Source organism: Erythrolamprus reginae, chromosome 1 (assembly GCF_031021105.1).
Source record: "Erythrolamprus reginae isolate rEryReg1 chromosome 1, rEryReg1.hap1, whole genome shotgun sequence".
NCBI lineage: Eukaryota > Metazoa > Chordata > Lepidosauria > Squamata > Dipsadidae > Erythrolamprus > Erythrolamprus reginae.
The window spans coordinates 414935031-414962812 of record NC_091950.1 but is presented as its reverse complement, the minus strand read 5'-3'; the positions used below and the strand labels follow the sequence as shown (position 1 = coordinate 414962812).

General features: G+C 43.2%; 1 protein-coding gene across 1 annotated transcript in view; it reads right to left on the bottom strand.

Annotated features, from left to right (window-relative positions):
* Positions 1–980: 980 nt before the first annotated feature.
* Positions 981–27782, bottom strand: part of HEATR6 (HEAT repeat containing 6) — a 56925-nt gene continuing 30123 nt past the window's right edge. The window contains exons 12-20 of the mRNA XM_070735278.1: positions 26521–26876; positions 24886–25008; positions 24258–24338; positions 20934–21068; positions 15893–16015; positions 10010–10134; positions 6647–6743; positions 4517–4721; positions 981–2689 (exon numbers count right to left, since the gene is read on the bottom strand). Of these exons, the coding sequence (XP_070591379.1) occupies positions 2136–2689; positions 4517–4721; positions 6647–6743; positions 10010–10134; positions 15893–16015; positions 20934–21068; positions 24258–24338; positions 24886–25008; positions 26521–26876 (1799 nt within the window). The 3' untranslated portion in view covers positions 981–2135. The remainder of the gene's footprint in view (positions 2690–4516; positions 4722–6646; positions 6744–10009; positions 10135–15892; positions 16016–20933; positions 21069–24257; positions 24339–24885; positions 25009–26520; positions 26877–27782) is intronic.

The window sequence follows — 27782 nt, the reverse complement described above, 5'->3', positions numbered from 1 at the left end:
AGAAAGAGAATTTAGGACTGTAGGGTATGTGGCAGGAGTGGACAACGATGGCCCCTTTATGACCCAAGGATTTCAACTCCCAGAATTCCTGAGCCAGCCAGCATGCCAGAATTCTGGATGTTGAAGTTCTCGGGTCATAAAGAAACATAGAAACATAGAAGACTGACGGCAGAAAAAGACCTCATGGTCCATCTAGTCTGCCCTTATACTATTTCCTGTATTTTATCTTAGGATGGATATGTGTTTATCCCAGGTATGTTTAAATTCAGTTACTGTGGATTTACCAACCACGTCTGCTGGAAGTTTGTTCCAAGGATCTACTACTCTTTCAGTAAAATAATATTTTCTCATGTTGCCTTTGATCATTTCCCCAACTAACTTCAGATTGTGTCCCCTTGTTCTTGTGTTCACTTTCCTATTAAAAACATTTCCCTCCTGAACCTTATTTAACCCTTTAACATATTTCGATCATGTCCCCCCTTTTCCTTCTGTCCTCCAGACTATACAGATTGAGTTCATTAAGTCTTTCCTGATACGTTTTATGCTTAAGACCTTCCTAACCATTCTTGTAGCCCGTCTTTGGACCCGTTCAATTTTGTCAATATCTTTTTGTAGGTGAGGTCTCCAGAACTGAACACAGTACTCCAAATGTGGTCTCACCAGCGCTCTATATAGCGGGATCACAATCTCCCTCTTCCTGCTTGTTATACCTCTAGCTATGCAGCCAAGCATCCTATTTGCTTTTCCTACCGCCCGACCACACTGCTCACCCATTTTGAGACTGTCAGAAATCACTACCCCTAAATCCTTCTCTTCTGAAGTTTTTGCTAACGCAGAACTGCCAATATAATACTCAGATTGAGGAAACTTTTCTTCCCATCACTTTGGACCACCTTTTCCTAATGTTCAGCGTAAGGGTGAAAAGATAAGTAAGAGTACAAAAAGATAAATAAAAGATAAATAAGGAAGGCAAAAGGAAATACCGTTAGAACAGAATAATTTATTATTCTTAATTGGAACAGTGATATTTTTAGAAAATGTTAGTATAGGGATCCTTGATTTGTTTTTGTTTTCATTTTGTCTTAATAAGGTAGCAAACCCTTTCCTGATTTCTGCCATTCGCTGCTCACGTTATTTGCGTGACGTATTTGCAAATGAGGCAGTTGGTAAGGCAAAAGTCGGCTGTTTTGTAATGTATGTCTGTGGTGTAACATCCTGGATTCTGGTTTGCTCCATTTGTGGTCTGGCTATGTATTCATGGCATGTGTCATTTTGCTTTGTGTGGGTGTCGGAGGGGGGTGCAGCAGTTGGAGATGATGCCGTGGTTTGGTTTCTAGGTGGTGCTTGTATTTTGTCTGCAGGGTGGGTATGGTTTTGGGTCTGGTGAAGGTGATTGGTGGCGGCATCCTGTGTTCTGAGTCCAGTGTCAGTTTTCGTAGCTGGGATTTGTTTGTTGATTAGGGCTAGTTTCAGATATTTGGCAAGTGGAAGGTATCATCACATTTGTTCATGTAACGGAGATGTCATTCTATTTCAATGGCTTCCAAAATTATTCTCTTGTTGAAGTTGTCAAGTATGGGGAGTTGAAGACTAGACTTATATACCGCTTCATACTTTTAAAGCCTCTCTAAGTGGTTTGCGCAGGTCTTGGTGTATTCGGGTATTTTCCTATATAAGATCGATAGTATCTTGTGACGCTTCTTCCGCAGGACAGTGGCTGAGCGGTAAAATTTGGGATCCCTTTGTTGTCTTCCTCTCTAATCTTCTTTCTGGGAGTGTCAGTCCGAAACCATCATTATTCAGTTAGAGACTTTGGCCTGCCACAAGTAAAAAAAATACTGTGGGAATTGTGGAGGGGTAGTTGCAGGAGAGGAAAAGATACTAGCCACAGGAAATTCTTTCCAGAGATTCAAGGTTGTCCTTTCTGAGTGTAGGGATGAACCTTAACCTGGTTGGAGAACTGTAGGAAAAGTTAGTATTGGATTGACCACAGTTCGTAACTGTATTATTTATTGACTCTGTCAATAAATTGGAACTTGGAAGAAGGCCAAGTTTTGGATTCTGATTTATTTCTCGGACGTTATTTGGAATGCTGACACCGAGGCCTGGCTTGGCTTCTTCTTAATCTTACCCGCTTAAGCTTTGGTGAATTCTGTGGAACAGTTGTGGGTCTTCAAGAGGTCTTCTAAGTAAGCCAACGTCCCCCTTTTCACTGGACAGCCTTCAGAGGCTCCCTCCACCCTTCGCAGGTGCTCAATGGCCCTTTCCAGGGTTTTGTCCCTCTCAGGAACGGTCTCTCCTATTCCAGCTGCCTCGCCTTCAACTTCTGATTTCATATACTGCAGCATGTAACCCCGAATTATTTCTCCCCGCTCGATCACGGCCCTTCTGATGCCTGGTAGGTCAGCCTCCTCGACCAGGCTCAGCAGGTGAAGCAGGGCGTGGCATAGCTGCATTCGGAGGCTCGCGCTGTATTTGAACTCCAAGAAGTCTACGGCATTCTCGCTCCGCTGCAAAGCGGTCACCAGCGCGTCCCAAATCTGGGAAAACTGCGCGGGGGTCCCGTAATGCCTCCTCTCAGATGGCACGGAGAGAGCTGCGGCTGACTTGATGCGGACTTTAAAATTCTTGCAGGACTTGACCGCTGACGTGAGGGCATCATAGGCCTTGCCGGTCCAAGGGGCTTCTCCTAAAGAATTCAAAATTGGTAAAACAATAAATATGTCAGGAGTAAGTACATCCTGAGATGATATTACAATGCAGGAAAAATAGTCTTGTAACCATGGTGATGACTGCTGTAAGAAATAACTGGTGTTTACTAATTGTGTTGCAACCTGATTGGTTGGGAACTATATAAAAGTAAAATACACTCTTGCATGTGTGTGGTAACTAAGTTGTGGTAGCTGTGTAGTAGTTATATGCAGTTGTATGACAGTATTGTGAGTTGTTTGTTCTATTGGTTAATAGTTAAAGAGTTGGTGATATAGAGTAAAAGTTTACACTTATTTTATTAACACTTTTTGATAAGAACACTAAATATATATTTCTTACAAGAAAACCTGTTGCAGTCTTTGAAGACTTCAGTTACTTATAGTTTTTGATCTGTGGCTAGTTGGTGGGGCTACTTTCCGCATTTGTAACTCTTAACAAAATAAATAAATTATCAGGCTTACCTGGAATCCAACAATTGCTCCTCTTAAAAAAAAAAAAAAAATCCTTCAACCAGATTGGCAGAAGATACAGAACAACTAGAACTCGGACCACACGTTTCCTGAATAGTTTTTATCCCAGAGCTATACTCGCACTTAACAACGAACTAAAGGGTCACCATCAGTGAACTGTTGGACAATATTACTCGGCTTGTCATGTAGATGGTTGAGTGGTTTAGGGTGGGGAATTTGTAGTGGGTGGGACATTTTATTCTATTTTTTTTATTCTATTTTTTATTCTATTTTTAAATTTACCTATTCTAATTTTATGTATGGTGGGACTGGTCTCTGGGTGTCACACGACTTTCGTTGCCAATGACAATTCGTTGTTTTGACAATGACAATAAATTTATTATTATTATTATTCATGATAATTTTGTTAGTTTCCAACAAAATACATCTACTCAAATGAATGGGTTCATTTAACAACCACATGATTTGTTTAAGAGCCACTGCATTCATTTAACAGTGGTGAAAAAAGGCTGGAAATTGATCTGCTCTCCTCCGATCCCATCTCCCCCTCGCTCCCGTCCCATCCCAGGTGCACCAGTTGCGGCCCTATTTGGACCGGGAGTCACTGCTCACAGTCACTCATGCCCTCATCATCTCGAGGTTTGACTACTGTAATGCTCTCTACATGGGGCTACCTTTGAAAAGTGTTCGGAACCTTCAGATCGTGCAGAATGCAGCTGCGAGAGCAGTCATGGGCTTCCCTAGGTATGTCCATGTTACACCAATACTCCGGAATCTGCATTGGTTGCCGATCAATTTCCGGTCACAATTCAAAGTGTTGGTTATGACCTTTAAAGCCCTTCATGGCATCGGACCAGAATATCTCCGAGACCGCCTTCTGCCGCACGAATCCCAGCGACCGATTAGGTCCCACAGAGTGAGCCTTCTCCGGGTCCCGTCAACTAAACAATGTCGGTTGGTGGGCCCCAGAAGAAGAGCCTTCTCTGTGGCGGCCCCGACTCTCTGGAACCAGTTTCCCCCTGAGATTAGGATTGCCCCCACCCTCCTTGCCTTTCGTAAACTCCTTAAAACCCACCTTTGTCATCAGGCATGGGAGAACTGAGATATCTCCCCCGGGCCTATACAATTTATGTACGGTATGCTTGTATGTATGTCTGCTTAATAATGGGGTTTTTAAAATATTTTAAATTGTAAATTATTAGATTTGTCATGAACTGTTTTTATTGTGTTGTGAGCCGCCCCGAGTCTACAGAAAGGGGCGGCATACAAATCTAATAAATAAATAAATAAATAAATCCCATTCCGTCTAAAAACACCCTGTCGCTTTTACTTACCCAATGGCAAGGCAGGGTTTTTAAAGACGTTCCCAAGGGCATAGCAGGCATTCCAACGCACTTTCATCGTGGCATCGCTCTGCACCGTCGAAGTCAGAGCCTGGATGGATTCCTCAATGGGTTGGCTGAATCTGGGACTGGCGATGTGGGACGGTTGGAGGAAATGAAGGAGGTTTCCCAGGGCTCGGACAGCATTGCTCTTGATCTGAAAGAGGGGTGGGGAAAGTCTGTTGCTTGTACAGTGGTACCTCTACCTAAGAATGCCTCTACTTACGAACTTTTCTAGATAAGAACCAGGGTGTTCAAGATTTTTTTGCCTCTTCTCAAGAACCATTTTCCACTTACAAATCTGAGCCTCCAAAACTGTAACTGGAAAAGGCGGGGAGAAGCCTCTGTGCGACCTCTCTAGGAATCTCCTGGTAGGAAACAGGGCGAGAAATACGGAGAGAAGCCTCTGTGGGGCCTCTCTAGGAATCTCCTGGGAGGAAACAAGGCCAGAAAAGGCAGGGAGAAGCCTCCATTGGGCCTCTCTAGGAATCTCCTGGGAGGAAACAGGGCCAGAAATACAGAGAGAAGCCTCCGTGGGGCCTCTCTAGGAATCTCCTGGGAGGAAACAGGGCCGGAAAAGGCGTGGAGAAGCCTCCGTGGGGCCCCTCTAGGAATCTCCTGGGAGGAAACAGAGCCTCCACCCTCCCCGTGGTTTCTCCAATCACACACATTATTTGCTTTTACATTGATTGCTTCTTCTTACAAACTTTTCTACTTAAGAACTTGGTCACAGAACGAATTAAGTTTGTAGGTAGAAGTACCACTGTACTGTAAAAACTAGATCTGCTACTGCCTTACTTAAAAGTATTGAACGATGTCATAAATCCATCTTGCTCTGACCCCGGCCCGTTTTGGGCCTCTGAGCCAGTATGATGGACCAGGTCTTCCTGACGACAAGGGTGTCACCACTAATGGGTTGCAGCCGCTTCTGCTGGGATCAGGGCTCTGGTAGCAGAAATGGAGATGTGCGTGCATCTCCGGGCCCGCAGACGTGCACCCGTGCAAGATTTGGCTTCTGTGCATGAGCAGCAAGCGAAATCTCACATGAGGACGCTCCCCCGCACGAAATTTCACCGATTATCAGCTAGTTTTTTGCTTCTGCATATGGACGGAAGCCAAGAAATCGGCGTGATTTCCTGGATGTGTTTATTCATGTTGTCTCTCATAGTTGAGGTCTACCTATTGTTGTGGTCAGCTCTGGCCCTGCTCCTGCCCCAAGGACTGTGGATGTGGGGGAGACATCCACATGCTGCAGGCCTGTTTTGCCCCCAGTGGAATCTGCTGATGAAGGCTCCTCTGACCAAGAAGACATGAGTGACAGGGAGGAGGAGAGTGTGGCAGACAGCTCAGAAGGAGATCAATTATCTAGCTCCTCCTTGGATTTGGAACAAGAGTTAATGATACAGCCACGCACAGGGAGAGCGATGCATAGGCGACAACAACTGAGATATTATTATCAAAGAAAATGAGGCCACCTATGGTTGGGTGGGGCTGTGGTGATTAGTGAGGCTGCTATAAATAGCAGCCTGTGGGTTTGGCCATTGTGGAGGATTATCTGATCATTGTGTTTCTTGACTGCTTTACTGACTTTGACTTTTTGTGTGCTGATTTTTTCCCGCTTTGAAACTAAACCAGAGCAAAGTGTGTTTCACTTCGTGAAAGAAGGACTGTGAATTGCCTCACAGCTGCAAGCTAAGTATCACAGAACTGATAAGGGGCTTGTACAAATTACCCGTTTGTTTGGAGACGAGTGCTCTTTGCTATACCAAAAGAGGTCTTGGTTTAAGTGACTTTTCATTATAAAGAACATTGTTTTGAATTTTCAAACGTGTGTGTGTCTGAAATTTGTACCTGTGAATTTTTGGGAGGATTCTACCAGAGAGCCCGACAGAACACCTATGATGTCAACTACAGGCCTATCTCATCTTTTTAAGTGGGAGAACTTGCACAACTGGTGGCTGACTAAATGCTTTTCCCCCCCACTGTAATTTGACAAACTTTGCCTGCCAAACTGTGCCTTTCAGCTTTGCCTCCATTGCTGCCTATCTTCAAGCACACATGTGCAAATTTTGAGATACTTGCCTTATCTTTGTCTTTCGCTGAGTCCGTTGCTGATCGTAACATTTTCAGGAGTAACAAGTCTGAGACTTCATCCTGGAAGCTTTGTCCCATTAGCTCCCTGTTTCCCACCAAACAAAAACAAAGAAATTAGAAATGGCGGCAGCTGGATCAAAAATGCCAACAAATTAAATATCCACCAGAGTCCAGCTTGAAGCAGCCCCTCCAGTTTATTCGTTTTGCATCTTTTATTATTATTAAAGAGGGCTTGATCTGGAGAGATTAAAGTGTGTGTTTTTTTAAATAACATGTTTATATCTGAGAAGACATCAGAAAAATGTGGCATCGTTAGATAGGCAAGTTCTAAATCTAAAATACAGGGACTTTTGACTTTTTATTCCCTTTCCTCTGTCCGTTTCAGCATTCGGTTGAAAGATTTAGTAATTCATTCGTAAACGACCTCTCAGAGTTCATTTCCTTCCTTCAGGATACTTCTGTATGTTTTTCTTTCAACAATATTAAGTTATGTAAGCCACCAGGAGTCATTTTGATTATGGCCAAATGAAAGATGTTAGTGAATAGCTGAAAAATGAAGCTGCAGCTCCAAAATTCAGGTATCTCTTGACAATTTGGATAAATACAAAACACATCAAAGCGTAGGTCTAGGGTTTAGACCAGGGATCAGCAACTTGTGGCTCTGGAGCCGCATGTGGCTCTTTCATTCTTCTACTACAGTTCCCTGTCGCTTAAAGAATGCAACACAACTACCAATGGGTGACACCCACCGACATGCAATTTATTATTATTATTTATTATTATTATTATTAATTAGATTTGCATGCCGCCCCTCTCCATAGACTCGGGGTGGCTCACAACAATAACAAAGATAATGTAAGAACAAATCTAATAATTTAAAAAACACTAAAACTCCCATTATTAAAAGCAAGCATACACACAAACATACCATGTATAAACTGTATAGGCCCGGGGGAGATGTCTCAGTTCCCCCATGCCTGACAGTAGAGATGGGTCTTAAGAACTTTACGAAAGGCAAGGAGGGTGGGGGCAGTTCTGATCTCCAGGGGGAGCTGGTTCCAGAGGGTCGGGGCCGTCACAGAGAAGGCTCTTCCCCTGGGTCCCGCCAAATGACATTGTTTAGTCGACGGGACCCGGAGAAGGCCAATTCTGTGGGATTCGTGCGGCAGAAGGCAGTCCCGGAGATATTCTTTCAATCGAATGCTTACGTTTTTCAACCCCCTGGTTTGCCAATCATGGATAAATCCAAGAAAAGAAAAGTTTCAGAACAAAATTGTCAGGCCGAAGCCAGAATGCTTGGAGGTTTTGGCCTGCTACAGGGGGTGGACAAAAAATGGAAACACTTGACTTTTTGGCATCATAATGTTTGAACATGTTCAAATCAATTAAAACTTGACATATATTAATGTTTTTTTTTCTGATTCTGTTATTTGATATGTTTTTTAAACTACCTTTTTTCTTTACAGAAATTTAAGGAAATTGGTTATAACCTTCTAGAAATGGCAGACCTCTCAGACTTTCAAAGAGGACAAATTGTTGGTGCTCGAATGGCAGGCGCTAGTGTAGTAGAAAGTGCCCGAATGTTTGGCGTTTCAAGAGGTCATGTCTCAAAAGTAATGACTGCTTTTGAAAGAGAAGGGAAAACGTCCTCAGCCAAGCACAGGTCTGGTCGAAAGTTGTCTGAGACCGTCGGACTCTAAAGTGAATTGTTAGAGCAGATCGTAAGACCGCAGCTCCTAAAATCACTGCAGAGCTCAATAGACATGTACACTTTCCACAAAAACTATTCGGAGGGAGCTTCACAAATCTGGATTCCACGGAAGAGCTGCAAGGTGTTTCCCTTTTTATGTCCACCCCCTGTACATTATCCTATGTTCTTTTGGAATGTTTCTTGCTGTGGGAAGCAAGAGGGACGGTTGCATGAGGAGTTAGAGGTAGTCAAAATAAATTGCTTTTAGAGTTCCAAGGTCATCCTTTGTCAGCACCGAGAAGGAAGAAGATGGACGTGTATGGACCTGGTGGCAAAAGATGAGTGGTCCATGTGATGAACTTTTGGATGTAGGACAGAAGAATGAACTGTAACCTGGAAGTAAAAATCCTGGGGAAATCAAATCTGGGTTTCCCGAGACGTGCTAAGATGGCTCTAAGAATAAATTGGGACTTTGAGGAAGTCTTTGCCTTAGACTCTAATTTAAATTTAGATGACAGTTGGAATGCCGACAACAAAACAGAACCTTTAATTCAGCTGTATATGCTAGTTTTGTGGCCGCTCAGGAAATAGTCATGCGTGGGAGAGGTTTTGTGGTTCCCGGTGTTTTCTTTTGTGTGGAAAACAGGTCCAAATGGCTCTCTGAGTGTTTAAGGTTGCCAGAACGTGTAGTCAGCATTAAAGAAAGGAAAGGAAAAGAAAAGAAAGAAGAAATAATCCTAAACCAGCAAAATGAATTGGTGTTTTAGAATGAGATACTGTATTTCTTAATTTTTTATGGTTTTTAGACTTGTTCTTATTAGTATTTTTTGTTGTTGGCTCTGGCCCAGCTCCTGCCCCAGGGAATGGGGAGGTGGATTCAGGGGAAACGTCAACATGTCACAGGCCTGTGTTATTGCTGACAGAATCAGTTCAGAGTTTAGTTTCCTCGGACGAAGAAGAAGGTGGGAGTGACTCGGCAGAGGAGGGCTTGGCACACAGCCAAGGCAGTCAATCTTCCTTATCCTCTATTGCTTCAGATGCTGACATGTTGGACCCACGTAAGCGCAGAATTATGCATAGAAGAGACCAAGTAAGAACATATTACAGGAAATAAGGGAGGCCACCTGTGTTTGGGTGGTGCTCCAGTAATTAGGGCTTCTGCTATAAATAGCAGCATGTGGGTTTGGCCATTGTGGAAGAGTATCTGTTGCAGTTTCGTCAGGAATCTTGTGTGCTGGACTTTGTTGCTTTTTCGCGCCTTTGAAACCCAAGCAGAGCAACGTGTGTGTGTGTGTCTCACTTCATTGGAAGAAGAAGGGGTGTGAAGTTTCTCCACAGCTGCTGGCTAAGTACTTAATGACTGCTTAAGGGACATTGTACAGACTACCTGGTTGTTTAGGGAAGAGTGCTCTTTGCAATACAAAAAGAGTGCTTAGTTTATTTTGACTTTTGTGATAAAGAACATTGTTTTGAATTTTCAAACGTGTGTGTGTCTGAAATTTGTATCCTTGAATTTTCGGGAGGCTCCTATCAGAGAGCCCGGCAGAACAGTATTTTAATTGTTAGATTTCTCATATGTTATATTTATCTTGTTATAAGCCACCCTGAGTTTCAGGAGGAGGGCGGCATAGAAATCTAATAAAATAAATAAATAAACTTACTTGTTGATTATGAGTGTGTCTGTCAGATTTCCCAAAGACCAAGCTGCTTTGGCACGGACATTTGGAGAATTATCACTGAGTGAATTCAGAATTGTGTCGGCTGTGTCAGCAATAAACATCACATCCTAAGATCAGATATTGGTCATTAATATATTGTTATTTTTCTCTCCCACATAGTCCGCTACAGGCAGTGTTTCCCGGAAAATAAAACTCAACCAGAAAATAAAACTTTAGCCTTTTTCAGGATGCTCGTAATATAAGCACTAGCCCCAAAATAAGCCCGGGTTAAGTTCATCAGCCAGATGGATGCTTTCAGTATCGTATTTTCTCCAAAATAAGGCCTAGCCGGAAAAGAAGCCCTAATGCGTCCTTAGGAGCAAAAATTAATATAAGACGTGATCTTATTTTCAGGGAAACACAAGCATCTTTGTAATTTCTTCCTCAACACCATTGAACTTTAAAAATGTGCCTCTCCTCTAATGAAGCAATATTGTCTTACCCAAGATGTTCATCGTTTTACTAATGTTTAATTATAGATGACCTGTAGCCAAATTTGTCTCGTCCTGATGTTGGAAGGGCCTTGGAAAAACTTTTCATTTTAATTGCTATCACAGCTACTTTAAGAATCCACCGCAATTGCTTCTATGCACCATATACCATATATTCTATGCACCATTTTTTTTCCGAACGCCATCACTCTGCTAAACAAATAATTCCCTCAACACTGTCAGACTTTCTACTAAATCTGCACTTCTATTCTACTAGTTTTTCTCATCATTCCTATCACCCATTTCCTCCCATGTTGACTGTATGACTGTAACTTGTTGCTTATATCCTAAGATTTTTATTAATATTGCTTCTTCATTGCTTATTTGACCCCTATGACAATCATTAAGTGTCGTACCACATGATTCTTGACAAATGTACATTTTATTTTATGTACGCTGAGAGCATATGCACCAAGACAAATTCCTTGTGTGTCCAATCACACTTGGCCAATAAAATTCTATTCTATTCTATTCTATACATACCCTCATCATAATCTTATCATTACATTACTATATTTGTGACTCCATGCTGCTCTTCGGAACAAAACCCTTATTGGATTCACCTTTCTTGCTTCATAACTGAAGCAAGCAACTGCCCCCAACTCTATTTCTACTTCAATTGCTAAGCTATTTAATTTTGCATTTCTTCTCCCCACCCCCCCACCCCCCACCCCCACCCCCAAGAGACAAGACATTCATTTTTTCCAAACAATAATTGTTTTTAATAATGAAGGCAAATATACATTCTGGAACTAATCTGGGCCGGTTATCAGGACCAGAGCTTTTGGACCCATGCTGGAACTTCTCTCTCACCAAAATGATCGCTGTGGACTATTCTATTGTATTTATGTAGTGGCTGGTTGTGTGCGGATTTTTAATTGTGGATTTTGATGCTGATGGGTGGCTATTAAGTTGTTGCAACAAAAGATCCGGAGTGGCGCAGTGGTTAGAGTGCAGCTCAGCAGTTCAAATCTCACCACCGGCTCAAAGTTGACTTAGCCTTCCATCCTTCCCAGGTGGGCAAAATGAGGGCCCAGATTGTTGGGGGCAATATGTTGATATGTTTACACACTACCGGTCTTCGGGAATGCCGTTTTAAGACCTGTCTTTTCTGGCAGGCCTGGAATTAGGATTGAGTGTAGTATGTTTTTTATGATATTATAGATTTTATTGTACTGCGGATTTTATGCCTGTATATTTTTATTGTTGTTATATTTATGACTATTGTTAGCCACTCTGAATCCTTTTGGAGTAAGCAGCATACAAATACGAATGAATGAATGAATGAATGAATGAATGAATGAATGAATGAATGAATGAATGAATGAAGCAAGCAAGCAAGCAAGCAAGCAAGCAAGCAAGCAAGCAAGCAAGCAAGCAAGCAAGCAAGCAAGCAAGCAAGCAAGCTAATGCTATTGCTATTTGGCTGTTGCACAAAGAATCAACAGCCAACACCTTCATAGCCAGCCATAAATACCCCAATTGAAAACTAAACAATTGTCAGTTGAGGTATGAGTCTGAAAACTAAACTTCTGATCCCGAAGGCCAACTGGATCTTGCATTCATAGATTTATAAGTCTGCCCAATTCAGACATAGAAAAATAGAAGATTGACAGCAGAAAAAGACCTCATGGTCCATCTAGTCTGTCCTTATACTATTTCCTGTATTTTATCTTAGGATGGATCTATGTTTATCCCAGGCATGTTCCTGTGGATCTACCAACCACGTCTGCTGGAAGTTTGTTCCAAGCATCTACTACTCTTTCAGTAAAGTAATATTTTCTCACATGGCTTCTGATCTTTCCCCCACTAACCTCAGATTGTGCCCCCTTGATCCTGTGTGTTTTCCTATTAAAAACACTTCCCTCCTGAACCTTGTTTAACCCTTTAAGATATTTAAATGTTTCGATCATGTCCCCCCTTTCCCTTCTGTTGTCCAGACTATACGGATTGAGTTCACGAAGTCTTTCCTGATAAGTTTTATGCTTAAGACCTTCCACCATTTTTGTAGCTCATCTTTGAACCCGTTCAATTTTATCCATATCTTTTTGTAGGCGAAGTCTCCCCAGACAGTTGTGACTCGCGCTTACAATGTAAAAGTCAAGGTGTTGGAGATGTGCGTCTCTGCATTTTATTCAAACATGGTTTGTTCACTGCTTTCTCCCAAGATGTTTTCGACTCCCTTATCTGGCCTACTGTCCTAAGGTCCCCTGGTGTTTGTCAATTACTTTTGTGACCAACCAACGTTGGCTGGATGCTGCCATCTGCTGAGGCAAGAGACCTCACTTGCAAAAAGAGATTTAAATGCTTGGGGGGGGGGGTTCCCCTTGCTGTGGGACGGGACACATCGTATGCCTCCCATCCTAATAATATTCCAAAAGTCTCTGAAGACCTAGTCGGTTCTCCCTGACCTTTCTCTGAGATCAATACTGAGTCCTTACCCTGTTCTTTGTTTTTATTATAGAGTATCTTTTCCAGACAGAAATGGGAGTGTTCTTTATGCTTTTTTCTATTTTTTAAGAAACAAACATCAGAAGTCAGGTGGCTCTTAAAGTTATATTATTTAATTATTATTTGTTTGTTTGTTTGTTTGTTTGTTTGTTTGCTTGTTTTGCCACATACGTATGTGTTTTGCCAGATACGTATGTGTTTTGCCACATACGTTAGCCGCCCCGAGTCTACGGAGAGGGGCGGCATACAAATCCAATAAATAATAATAATAATAATATTGGTGGTATATGGAGATATAACAATTTCGTCCTAGAACAAGGACAGAAGCACCAGCCTGAAGATGAGTGGGACCTCGTTGAAGCGTCACCAGAAATCTCTGAATCCTACACGGGAAGAAACCCGAATATGCCAAAACCTTCAGATATAACAATATTTATATACATGATACTACCGGTAGTAAGAGAGAAACATTAGGACAGGGGACGGAAGGCACTCTGGTGCACTTACGCACGCCCCTTACTGACCTCTTAGGAATCAGGAAGAGGTCAACAGTGGATAGTCTAAGGGTAAAGTTTTGGGGGATAGAAGATGCTACTACAGAGTCTGGTAGTGAGTTCCATGCATCAACTACTCGGTTATTAAAGTTGCATGTCCTGCAGTCGGGATTAGAGCGGTTTACATTAAGTTTGTATCTGTTGTGTGCTCGTGTGCTGTTGTGGTTGAAGCTGAAGCAGTCATTGGCAGGAAGGATGTTGTAGCAGATGTTGCACCAGTTGCGGCCCTATCTGGATCGGGAGTCACTGCTCACAGTCCCTCATGCCCTCATCACCTCGAGGCTCGACTACTGTAATGCTCTCTACATGGGGCTACCTTTGAAAAGTGTTCAGAAACTTCAGATCATGCAGAATGCAGCTGCGAGAGCAGTCATGGGCTTCCCTAAATATGCCCATGTTACACCAACACTCCGCAGTCTGCATTGGTTGCCGATCAGTTTCCGGTCACAATTCAAAGTGTTGGTTATGACCTATAAAGCCCTTCATGGCACCGGACCAGATTATCTCCGGGACCGCCTTCTGCCGCACGAATCCCAGCGACCAGTTAGGTCCCACAGAGTTGGACTTCTCCGGGTCCCGTCAACTAAACAATGTCGTTTGGCAGGACCCAGGGGAAGAGCCTTCTCTGTGGCGGCCCCGGCCCTCTGGAACCAACTCCCCCCAGAGATTAGAATAGCCCCCACCCTTCTTGCCTTTTGTAAGCTCCTTAAAACCCACCTCTGTCATCAGGCATGGGGGAACTGAGATATTCTTTCCCCCATGGCTTCTACAATTTATGTATGGTATGTTTGTATGTATGATTGGTTTTTAAAATAAGGGGTTTTAGCTGTTTCAGTATTGGATTGTCGCATGTTGTTTTTACCACTGTTGTTAGCCGCCCCGAGTCTACGGAGAGGGGCGGCATACAAATCCAATAAATAAATAAAATAAATAAATAAATAAATAAATTATGGGCAATGTTTAGGTTATATTTAAGGCAACATAGTTCTAAGCTTTCTAAACCTAGGATTGTAAGTCTAGTTGTGTAGGGTATTCTGTTGCGTGTAGAGGAGCGGAGAGCTGTGCAGGTACTGTGCAGACTGATGACCACAACTGAGCCACTAAATTCTGTTGTTAGCTGAGACATTTCTTAAATGAACTTTGCCCCATTTTATGCCATGTCTTGCCACAATTGTTAAGTGAATCGCTGCAGTTGCCAAGTTACTAACACGGTTATTAAGTGAATCTGACTCCCCCATTGATTTTGCTGATTGGGAGGTCACAAAAGGGGCGTTACATGACCTTGGAACACAGCAACAATCATAAGTAGCAATAGCAATAGCCCTTAGACTTATATACAGCTTCCCAGTTCTTTTACAGCCCTCTCTAAGCGGTTTACACAGTCAGCATATTGCCCCCAACAATCTGGGTCCTCATTTTTACCCACCTCGGTAGGATGGAAGGCTGAGTCAACCCTGAGCCAGTCAGGATCGAACTGCTGGCACTGAGCAGAGTTAGCTTGCAATAGCAATAGCACTTATATACCGCTTCACAATGCTTTACAACTTTCTCTGAGGCTGACTCTTGAGGGGCAAGAGTCAGCCTCTTGCCCCTCAACAATCTGAGTCCTCATTTTACCGACCTCGGAAGGACGGAAGGCTGAGTCAATTGAACGGGTCCAAAGACGGGCTACAAGAATGGTGGAAGGTCTTAAGCAAAAAACGTATCAGGAAAGACTTCATGAACTCAATCTGTATAGTCTGGAGGACAGAAGAGAAAGGGGGGACATGATGGAAACATTTAAATATGTAAAAGGGTTAAAAATAAGGTTCAGGAGGGAAGTGTTTTTAATAGGAAAGTGAACACAAGAACAAGGGGACACAATCTGAAATTAGTTGGGTGAAAGATCAAAAGCAACATGAGAAAATATTATTTTACTGAAAGAGTAGTAGATCCTTGGAACAAACTTCCAGCAGACGTGGTTGGTAAATCCACAGTAACTGAATGTAAACATGCCTGGGATAAACATATATCCATTGTAAGATAAAATAAGGAAATAGTATAAGGGCAGACTAGATGGACCATGAGGTCTTTTTCTGCCGTCAATCTTCTATGTATCTAAGACCTGTGGACTTCAACTTCCAGAATTCCAAACTCCATTTCTGGGAGTTGAAGTCCACAAATCTCTGGATGTCTTGAGAATCTCTGTAAAACAGTGAAAACGTTTCCTGGCGCAACAAAAAATAAGATTTCTCTTTGTCTGGGGGTATGGCGCGGTTTAGGCATTGGCTGAGGAAGCTTCATTTCACAGCCAGATAAAGCAAAAAACCAAAGCAACTCAGGTGTTTTACCTGTCGTAGGCACGGAAAGACGACGTACACCCCAAGCGCCCGTGAAGCTGCGGCTTTCACCAGAGGATTCTCGCTGTGGCTGAGACCCAGAAGGACGGTGATGCAAAGGATTTGCTTGTCATCCTGCGCCAACAACAGAAAGGAGTCAGTCTTTGAGCAATGCATTTTTTTAAAAAAAATTAAACTCGAATCTACTAATGTGTTACACCCTAGGAGTGAATTAAAATGCCCAATGTCGAAACTGAGGCAAAAGGATGGCAAAACACTGGCCCAGTGTATCCTTTTTAGAACGACTTACTGTAAGCCGTCCCGAGTCTATGGAGAGGAATGGCATACAAATCTAATAAATAATAATAATAATAATTACTGTCAGGTACATACTGTCCAGGGAAGGGTAGCTCATCTTCGGTGCTACTGGTGCGCCCTCCAAGATTAGATTAGATTAGATTTATTGGATTTATATGCCGCCCCTCTCCGCAAACTCGGGGCGGCTCACAACAATAGTAAAAACACTACATGGTAACAAATCCAATGCTCACCAATCTAATTACAATTTTAAGTTAAGAAATTCATAAAACAGTCCCAATATATATAAAAAACAGGCACACAGTCAATCAATCAAACGGCAAAACAACATGGGCAAGGGGGAGATGTTTTAGTTCCCCCATGCCTGGTGGCAGAGGTGGGTTTTAAGGAGTTTACGAAAGGCAGGGAGGGTGGGGGCAATCCTAATCTCAGGGGGGAGCTGGTTCCAGAGGGTCGGAGCCACCACAGAGAAGTCTCTTCCCCTGGGTCCCGCCAAACGATATTGTTTTGTTGACGGGACCTGGAGAAGGCCAACTCTGTGGGACCTAACTGGTCGCTGGGATTCGTGCGGCAGAAGGCGGTCCCGGAGATATTCTGGTCCGATGCCATGAAGGGCTTTATAGGTCATAACCAACACTTTGAATTGTGACCGGAAATTGATCGTCAACCAATGCAGACTGTGGAGTGTTGGTGTAACATGGGCATACCTTGGGAAGCCCATGACTGCTCTCGCAGCTGCATTCTGCACGATCTGAAGTTTCCGAACACTTTTCAAAGGTAGCCCCATGTAGAGAGCATTACAGTAGTCGAACCTCGAGGTGATAAGGGCATGAGTGACTGTGAGCAGTGAGTCCTGGTCCAGATAGGGCCGCAACTGGTGCACCAGGCGAACCTGGGCAAACGCCCCCCCCCCCTTGATTTGTATGCCGCCCCTCTCCGAAGACTCCATACTGTCCAGGGAAGGGCCGCTCGTCTTCAGTGCTATTGGTGCGCCCTCCAAGGTTGCCAGGGGCATGCGCATGTCCGACGGGAGCCCGTCAGTGAGAGATTTGGCTTCTGCGCATGTGCAGCAAGCGATATCTCATGTGAGGGCTCGTGCGCTTGTGCAAGATTTCAGCAATTTTCTCTGTATTTTTGCTTCTGCACATGCGCAGAAGCAAAAAATTGCTGAGGATCTCAGAAATCTCACTAGGGTGAGCTTTCACTTGCTGCGCATGCGCAGAAGTCATAACTCATGCATCAGGGATGCACACGCAGCATGCTCGACACAGGTAATCCTTAACTTATGACCACAATAGAGCCCAACGCTTCTGTTTCTCAAGTGAAACATTTGCTAAGTGAATTTTGCACTGTTTTATTTATTATTTGGATCTATAGGCCGTCCCTCTTCACAGACTCTATGACAGTGATGGTGAACCTATGGCACAGTGCCACAGGTGGCGCATGAATCCCAGCGACCTATTAGGTCCTACAGAGTTGGCCTTCTTCGGGTCCCATCAACTAAACAATGCTGTCTGGCAGGACCCAGGAGAAGAGCCTTCTCTGTGGCAGCCCCGGCCCTCTGGAATCAACTCCCCCCAGAGATTAGGACTGCCCTTCACCCTCCTTGCCTTTCGAAAGCTCCTAAAAACCCATCTATGTCGCCAGGCATGGGGAAACTGATATACCCCTTAGGTACTATGGTTTTTTTCTGTATGGTTCGTTGTGTGATTGTTTTTATAAGAAGGGTTTTAAATTGGTTTTAACATTAGATTTGTACATTGTGTTTTGCTGTTGTGAGCTGCTCCGAGTCCTCGTAGAGGGGCAGCATACAAATCTAATAAATAATAATAATAATTATTATTATTATTATTATTATTATTATTATTATTATTATTATTATTATTATTATTATTATGTCAGTACAACACAGCAAACAAGATCACTATGCTGGATTTCGTATTTCATCACCAGTCGGGCGCTTCCCAAGCACCTAGGACTGCGTGATGTAGCGGCGAATTATGTTTGACGATCCCAGTAAAGCGGCCTTTTGCAATTGACAGATGGAGATTTTGTCAATTCCGATGGTTTTCAAATGTCCGCTGAGATCCTTTGGTACTGGGCCCAGCGTGCCAAGTACCAATGGGACCACTTTCACTGGCTTATGCCAGTCGTTGCAGCTCGATTTTTAGATCTTCGTATTTCACTAATTTCTCTAGCTGCTTCTCCTCAATTCTGCTGTCCCCTGGGGTTGCAATGTCGATGATCCATACTTTCTTTTTCTCCACGATCACAATGTCTGGTGTGTTATGCTTCAGAATTCGGTCAGTCTGAAGTTGGAAGTCCCACAGTAGTTTTGCTTGCTCATTTTCGACCACTTTTTCGGGCTTATGATCCCACCAGTTCTTTGCCACTGGTAAATGATAGTTCCGGCACAAGTTCCAGTGGATCATCTGTGCCACAGCATCATGTCTATGCTTGTAGTCAGTCTGTGCGATCTTTTTGCAGAAGCTCAGTATGTCATCGATTGTTTCATCTGTTTCTTTACAGAGTCTGCACTTTGGATCGTCTGTTGTTTTTTCAATTCAATTTCAATTCTATTATTATTATTATTATTATTATTATTATTATTATTATTATTATTATATCTGCTGGCTCCAACGTGCATGTGTATGCTGGTCAGCTGGTTTTTGGCTCACACAGAGGCTCTGGGAGGGCATTTTTGGTTTCCAGAGAGCCTCCAGGGGATGGGGGAGGGCATTTTTACCCTCCCCGGCTCCAGGGAAGCCTTTGGAGCCTGGGGAGGGCAAAACACGAACCTACTTGGAGGCCCTCTGGAGGCCGGAAATGGCCTGTTTCCCAACTTCTGGTAGGCTTACCAGAAGTTGGGAAACAGACCCTTTCCGGCCTCCAGGGGAGCGGGGAAAGCTGTTTTCACCTTCCCCAGGCATTGAATTATAGGTGGGCACTCACGCATGCGCAATAGTGTATGCTCATGCTCTCTTAGCACCCGAGGAAAGAAAGGTTCGCCATCACTCTCTATGATCTTTCTTGCCCCAGTTGTTAAGTGAATTGCTGCAGTCGTTAAAGCTAGTAACACGTCTCTTAAGTGCAACAGGTTTTCTCATTGCCTGTCCTGGTCCAAGCTTTAAAGGTTCTTCTCAGCGTGATAAAACTTACTGTTGAATGAAATTCCTCAGGCTATCTGTCCATAATCTGCCCCATCACGTAGGTGAAAAAAAGATTCATCTTCCCCAACTTATGGCTGCTCACATATGGCTTTCTTTGTTAAGACTAAAAAACCCACTGGTGTGCTTACGTAATTACCCAGAAGCTGAGGAAAGCGCAATTGCCACACAGATGTGGTCACTTGTCATGGACTACATTACCCTGAGTGCAACCTATAAAGCCCTTCATGGCATCGGACCAGAATATCTCCGGGACCGCCTTCTGCCGCACGAATCCCAGCGACCGGTTAGGTCCCACAGAGTTGGCCTTCTCCGGGTCCCGTCGACTAAACAATGTCGTTTGGCAGGACCCAGGAGAATAGCCTTCTCTGTGGCGGCCCCGACCCTCTGGAACCAGCTCCCCCCGGAGATTAGAACTGCCCCCACCCTCCTTGCCTTTCGTAAAGCTCTTAAGACCCATCTCTGCCGTCAGGCATGGGGGGACTGAGACATCTCCCCCGGGCCTATACAGTTTATACTTGGTATGTTTGTGTGTGCTTTTAATAATGGGTTTTTTAGTGTTTTTTAAATTATTAGATTTGTTCTTATATTGTCTTTGTTATTGTTGTGAGCCGCCTCAAGTCTACGGAGAGGGGCGGCATACAAATCTAATTAAAAAAAAAAAAAAAATTTAAAAAAAAAATAAATAAAATAAAATAAATAAAATAAAAAAAAATATAAAATAAATAAAATAAATAAAATAAATAAAATAAATAAAATAAATAAAATAAATAAAATAAATAAAATAAATAAAATAAATAAAATAAATAAAATAAATAAAATAAATAAAATAAATAAAATAAAATAAAATAAAATAAAAATAATAAATCTGACTACATGCAATCTCTTAAAGAAACATCTCTTAATCCAAGCTAACTATCTCTCTATTCTACCAGCACATTGACTCAAAAGGGGAGTGAATCTGGCATTATCTCATTTCGGAATGAGCGCCATCTAAATACAATCAATCAATCAAAATCAAATCTGAATTTGGACCACGTGATCATGAAGATGCTGCAATGGTCCTAAGTGTGAAAAATTGTCATAATGCCGTTTTTCAGTGCCGTTCTAACTTCGAACACCCACTAAATGAAGCATTGTAAGTCGAGGACTGCCGATATGAAACTGGCACCAGATAAAGGCCAACAGAACTCAAAAGGGATGGACTTAGACCATTTGCGGGAATGTAACGATTCTAAGCTGGTGACCTGCTTAACTCTGCCATGCCACCTTGGCCTGCTGTTGTCCTACACTTACAGGAGGGGGCGCCAGAAGCAATCTGGTTCTCAATAGATGCAACATGAAGGGACTATATGCCATTTTGCCACCTTCACCGTCTCAGAAAGCGTCTCTGGCTGCCAGCGAAATCAAACAACATTTATCTATCTATCTATCTATCTATCTATCTATCTATCTATCTATCTATCATTATTATTATTATTATTATTATTATTATTATTATTATTAATGGCTTTCACATCTTAAATTTGCAAAACTAATACAAACACAGGTCCTAGCTATGCACTTACAGGGAGACAGCTAAAAGCTTCGGGCAAAATAGAGGAGAGAGCGTCGCATGTGCTGGTCTGGAGAGTTGGGTGCTCGGAGTTTTGGAGGGCAGCTGGTAAAGGCCCATTAAGCATCCTTGTCCAGAATGTCACGACCTATGCGGGCGAAAAAGAGAATCATGGCAGTTTTATTCACAGAGATTTTTTTTATGAATAGCACTAGCACTTATGAAATATATACCACCAGTATCACGTTCCTACTCGATACGGGCCACACTACACACCGGTAGTAAAATGGGAGCATGCGCAGAAGTAAAATCTTGCTTGGATGCGCGCACACCAGAGACGCGGAGCTGTGCGCATAATGCACTGGTAGCAGGAGCAGCAACCCCCACCACCCAATAATGCTTTAAACCAGTGTTTCCCAACCTTGGCAACTTGAAGATATTTGGACTTGAACTCCCAGAATTCCCCAGCCAGCGAATGCCAGTTGAAGTCCAGATATCTTCAAGTTGCCAAGGTTGGGAAACACTGCTTTACACCATTCTCTGAGTGGTTTATTTATTTATTAGATTTGTATGCCGCCCCTCTCCGAAGACTCGGGGCGGCTAACAACAATATAAAAAGACAATGTAAACAAATCTAATATTAAGAACAATCTAAAACCCAATTTTTTTTTTAAAAAACCACTCATACATACAAGCATACCATGTATAAATTCTATAAGCCTAGGGGGAAGAGAAGGTACGTGAGAAACAAGCCCACCTGAACCCCTAAGTCCAACTTCACCAGGAGGGACTCGCAACCCGCAATCTCTGGAGCAATGAGTCTACGTATGCCAAGGCTCTCCCTGGCTATAATAGCCACTCCTCCCCCCCTTCCCTGGGGTCGAGGCTGATGCCATATCTGAAACCCGGCTGGGCAAATTTCAGAGAGAGGAACTCCTCCCTCCGGGCCCAGCCAGGTTTCAGTCACACATGCCAGGTCGGCCTCCTCATCCAGGATCAGATCCCGGATGAGGAGAACTGTATTTACCACCGACCTGGCATTGAGTAGCAGCAGCCTGAGCCCAGGGCCAGAATTACACTCATCACCAGTGCCCAGGGTTGAGTTCACAGAGCCGGAACAAGGGATCGTTATTAAGCAGCGATCCCTCGTTCCCCTGGAATGGCTAGCTCTGTGGCCCCCACCATATTTGGCTTGCAGAGTCAAGTTTGCAACCTTGAGCTGGTGAGGATCTAACTCCTGGCAGTGGACAGAGTTAGCCTGCAATACTACATTCTAATCATTTCACCGCCATGGCTCTTACTATTAATCTAGATATGAATGAAATAAGGCAAAGGCTATTGTTTGCAAACAAGCCATCATTCTTTCTTTAAAAAAGTACTGTAGATAATAATTTTTCAAGCTCCTATTTCCCCCAAAAAACCCTGTGAGGTGGGTTAGGCTGAGAAAAAGGAACTGACCCATTGTCTCTTCCTCCAGAAAATGGTTTCAATTGTTTTTCACGGTGAGACTTGATTCCTACTGATTACAAATTAGTCAATCAGTCATGAAATTCAGTCGAAAGGCTAGCATTATCTTTTGACTTCCTTCCTTTGACTTATTTCAACTCCTACCTCCAAATGATACTATAGAGCACTGCATACCAAGACAACTCTGCACAAGGACAGTTCTTTCTCAAACGCCATCACTCTGCTAAACAAATAATTCCCTCACCACTGTGAAACTATTCACTAAGACTGCATTACTATTACTATTAGTCTTCTCATTGTTCCTATCACCCATCTTCTCCCATTTATGACTGTATGACTATAACTTTGTTGCTTGTATCCTTATGATTTATATTGATTGTTTCCTGGTTGCTTATTTGTACTCTATGACAATCATGATTCTGGACAAATGTATCTTTTATTTTATGTACACTAAGAGCATAGGCACCAATGACGAATTCCTTGTGTGTTCAATCACACTTGGCCCATAAAGAATTCTATTCTATTTTCCATTCCAGCTGTCCTTTCTAACAACTGAATTAATAACTTTACTTATCTTTTCTGCTGAATTTTTATCCTTTCATTGCGATTAATGGGGGCCTCTTTACTACTGTTATGTAAATTGCATTACCTTAAAAAGAACCTGTTTCAACTGGAGAGGGTAGGAAAATCTCAAATTAAAAATAATTTGAAGCCATTTTCCCAGCTGTGATAAAGGGAGCAAAACATTTTATCTAGAACATAGATGTTGGCTTGTAATATTTTAGATTTTAGATTTCACATTGGGTACAGTAGTACCCCTAGATACTGTTCTGTCTGGGTCACTCTAGAAGCCAAGATCAACCCAAAAAGAGAAGCCAGACACACTGGTAAAAGGCAAAGGCAGTTTTATAAAATTCAAGAAAAACACAGGTAACAGAAAATGTCCTTACAAACAGGAAAATGCTGTATCTTCAGATATATCCACGAAGGCAAAAGTCCATGCAGCAATACAGAATTCTTGCTGCCAAGCCGAGGCTATAGATAGCAGACCTACACCTCCCACGGGTCTTCCAAAGCTGCTGGGCCACAAGCCAGGAACAGAGACGCCGAGAAACAAGACAGGATAACGCAACTCCAAACTGATAACACTCCACATGGCTTCACGGGCTTGCCTGCCTTTTAAACCCTGCTAAGGAGGATCACACCCAAACCCAGCTGATCCTAATTCAGTGCTGATAATACTTCTTTAATTGCTCCTTTCTTTGATCTGACCGTCTCTGTCGCATGTCAATGACGGCTTGAGCTTCATCACCTAATGACTCCAAACTACTGGCTGGGGAGAGCACACCCCTCCCCCGGGGCTCTCATGCTGTTCTCCTTCATCCCATTCCTGATTTTCCTCTCCCCCGTCCGACTGTTCAGCCCCCTCCTCTTCGCTGTCATCCTCCTCTGGGCATGGAGCCAGCAGAGACACAGCCGGTCCCTGAGCAGCCTCAGGCTGAACCACAACAGATACGAGCATAATTCGTTCCATAAGGGAGCTTGTATCTCGAGGCAACTCGTATCTGGAACAAGTTGTTTTTCCCCTCCGAGATAACCAAAAGCAAGGATTCTTGCGCCACCTAGTGGACGCTCGGCTCGTATCCCGAATTTGAGCTCGGAACTAGAACAGAAATGTCTCTCCCCTCGTGGCTCGTATCTTGAAATACTCGCGTGTAGAGCAGCTCGTATCTAGAGGTACTACTGTATTTTTTTATTTCCTGTACTTTTTAATCGAAAGGTGATGTGAATGTACCGTACAATAAATAAGTAATAATGAAGATCAAAACAGGGTACAGAAACTATAATACCATAATAATGCAAGACATACCACATCAATGGGCACCCTCTGATCTGCAACTAGTTCTGTCTTGTACTGTTGTATTATACCCACTCCAAGTTCATCCAGAAGCTGCCAGAAGCAAGAAAAAGAAAGGCATATTAGAAAGGAATGTTATGGATTTGCAAAGCAAGATACCACAGGGCAGGGGACAGGGTATGAAACTCAAAGGCCAGGGGCCAGATCTGGCACGCAAGGTGCTTAGATCTGTCCTGCAAGGACGTCCTGGAAATAGTGAAGAACCCCCACGGTGCCTCTGGCAGCGAAAACAGAGCTCAGGAGGGCTGCATGCAACTCTCCCGAGCTCCATGTTCACTGGCAGAGGGTTGCAGGAGGCTGCTGCAGCTGAAAGCAGAGGCCAGGAGACCATTTTCGCTGGCAGAACGCTCGGGCCTCCATAGGCGCCCCCCTGACATGAGTGATATCAAACAAGTGATGGTCACCTCAGCCACGGCTACCCCAGGCCCAAGAGGTCAAAAACACAACCCTGATGCGGTCCTCAACGAAATAAGAGTTTGAGAACACTGCCATAAGGGAACAATTATCTAGCTAGCTAGCTAGCTATTCATCCATCCATGTAAATAATCAATAAAGATATATTTTTTTTAAAAGGACTTACTTTTGCTCCATGGAGCTGAAGTGATGGATCTGCTTCCTCCATGCATTTGCAAGCCACTTTGCCAAGTTCTAGTAAACTGCCTTGAGCAAGGATAAAATAGCCCTTCACAAGCAGAGCTAAAACCTATAGTAGATTAAAGCCGAGAGGTGAAAGAAAGGTAAGAGTTAGAATGGGAGTTTTAATATTTAATAGGAAACCTATCGCATGACAGTGAAACATACCTAAATTCCCATTTAAATATTATTGCCAATAACAACAGTGATCAAAGATGGCTGCCATTTTTCCATTTTATTCTTGTCCTATATTCTTATTCTGATTTTTATATTAACATTATATTAATATTTTAATATTTTTAAATAGTGTTCACCACTCAGAGTTGTTCACACAAACTGGGCACCGATATCAACTGAATAAACTGAACGAAAATAAAACAAAATACGAATTATAGTATCTGTCAGCTGATATTTGAAAAATTGAAATATTCTATCCAGCATATTAAATGTGAACAAATCTATTGTCACTTCCAGTGGACTTTCAGATCAATTAATCTGCAAACTGAACACTATTTAAAGATGCACACCAGAGCAAGGTTCCAGTATCTAATGTATCCTAAATTAAATCAGGACAGTGAAGCTAAAGAAAGCAGCATTCTAAGCCGTAACTCTGCTGAGAAGGTTTTCTGCATTTCTTTGATAACTTTGGGATCTTTGGGAGGATTGTCTCAGGAATTCTGGGAGTTGAAGTCCACAAGTCATAGAAGAGCCAACTTTGCCTACCCCTGAGCTACAGGCAGGGCAGCCGAGAACAGTTAGTTTCATTTTAGCAGAGTTCAGAGGACAGAGAGGATCGTTTCTTCAACACTCCGTGGCCTGCATTGGCTGCCGATCAGTTTCCGGTCACAATTCAAAGTGTTGGTCATGACCTTTAAAGCCCTACATGGCATTGGACCAGATTACCTCCGGAACCGCCTTGCTACCGCACGAATCCCAGCGACCCATAAGGTCCCACAGAGTCGGCCTTCTCCGGGTCCCGTCGACTAACAATGTCGTTTGGCGGGCCCCAGGGGAAGAGCCTTCTCTGTGGCGGCCCCGGCCCTCTGGAACCACCTCCCCCCAGAGATTAGAACTGCCCCACCTTCCCTGTCTTTCGTAAACTACTCAAGACTCACTTATACCGCCAGGCATGGGGGAGTTGAGATATTCCTTCCCCCTAGGCCATTACAAGTTATGCATGGTATGTTTGTGTGTATGTTTGGTTTTATAATAAGGGTTTTTAGTTGTTTTATTATTGGATTGTTACATGCTGTTTTTATCATTTTTGTTAGCCGCCCCGAGTCTACAGAGAGGGGCGGCATACAAATCCAATAAATAATAATAATAATAATAATAATAATAATAATAATAATAATAATTGTTGTTGTTGTTGTTGTTGTTGTTGTTGTTGTTGTTATTATTATTATTATTATTATTATTATTAAACCACACCCAGCCTTAAGCTTCTCAGTTTCGATTCTCTGCACAGATTCAGAAGTGTTTAGCTCCCATTGGCTTAGTTATTATGTCTATTCATTGGCTGACCTTGTTACCATCGGCTCTCCCAGTCATGAATATTCCAACACCCTCCTTATCCACCTACCTGCAGTGCCTCCAAACGAACTGGCGAAGGTTCATAGAGACTAACAGTTGACAGACAGCTGGTGTCACTATCCGAATAGCATTCTTCTCGGGGCAGCACAGCAAGAGAGATGCAGAGACGCAGGAGCCAACAGGGCTCCGGCGGTGATTTCTCCAGGGCAAGCAATGGTTCTCCTGAGACCGGAATAGGTTCTCGACGCCATTCAGGGGCACCGGAACGAAGCAGCGGGGTGGGTGTGCCATCGCTCATCCCCAAAGAGACGGGCTGCTGCAAAAGGAGGCACACCTCGGGCAAAGGGGCTTGAGCCGAAACGATGGAACCCAATAAAGTCAGACTTGACACTCGAACATTAACATCTAGGAATAATAATAATAATAATAATGTTTTTAAAAGGCACACATGGAGCAGCTATTCTCAGCCGAAGAAAGATGGCAACAGGATCGACACAGATTTCAGAGGAGAATCAGAACTGCAGAAAAAACAATTGCTGCCAACCTGCCTTCCATTGAGGACCTATATACTGCACGAGTCAAAAAGAGGGCGGGGAAAATATTTACTGACCACTCACATCCTGGACACAAATTGTTTCAACTCCTACCCTCAAAACATCATTACAGAGCACTGCACACCAAGACAACTAGATACAAGAACAGGTTTTTTCCCCGAACGCCATCACTCTACTAAACAAATAATTCCCTCAAAACTGTCAGACTTTCTACTAAATCTGCACTTCTATTCTACTAGTTTTTCTCCTCATTCCTATCACCCATTTCCTCCCATGTTGACTGTATGACTGTAACTTGTTGCGTATATCCTAAGATTTTTATTAATATTGCTTCTTCATTGCTTATTTGACCCCTATGACAATCATTAAGTGTTGTACCATGTGATTCTTGACAAATGTATACAGTGATACCTCGTCTTACAAACGTCTCGTCATACAAACTTTTCGAGATGCAAACCCGGGGTTTAAGATTTTTTTGCCTCTTTTTACAAACTGTTTTCACCTTACAAACCCACGGCCGCCGCTGGGATGCCCCGCCTCTGGACTTCTGTTGCCAGCGAAGCACCCATTTTTGCGCTGGTAGGATTCCCCTGAGGCTCCCCTCCATGGGAAACCCCATCTCTGGACTTCCATGTTTTTGTGATGCTGCAGGGAAATCCCAGCAGGGGAATCCAACAGCACAAAAACAGGTGCGTCGCTGGCAACGGAAGTCCGGAGGTGGGGCTTCCCAGCAAGGGGAGCCTCAGTGAAATCCCAG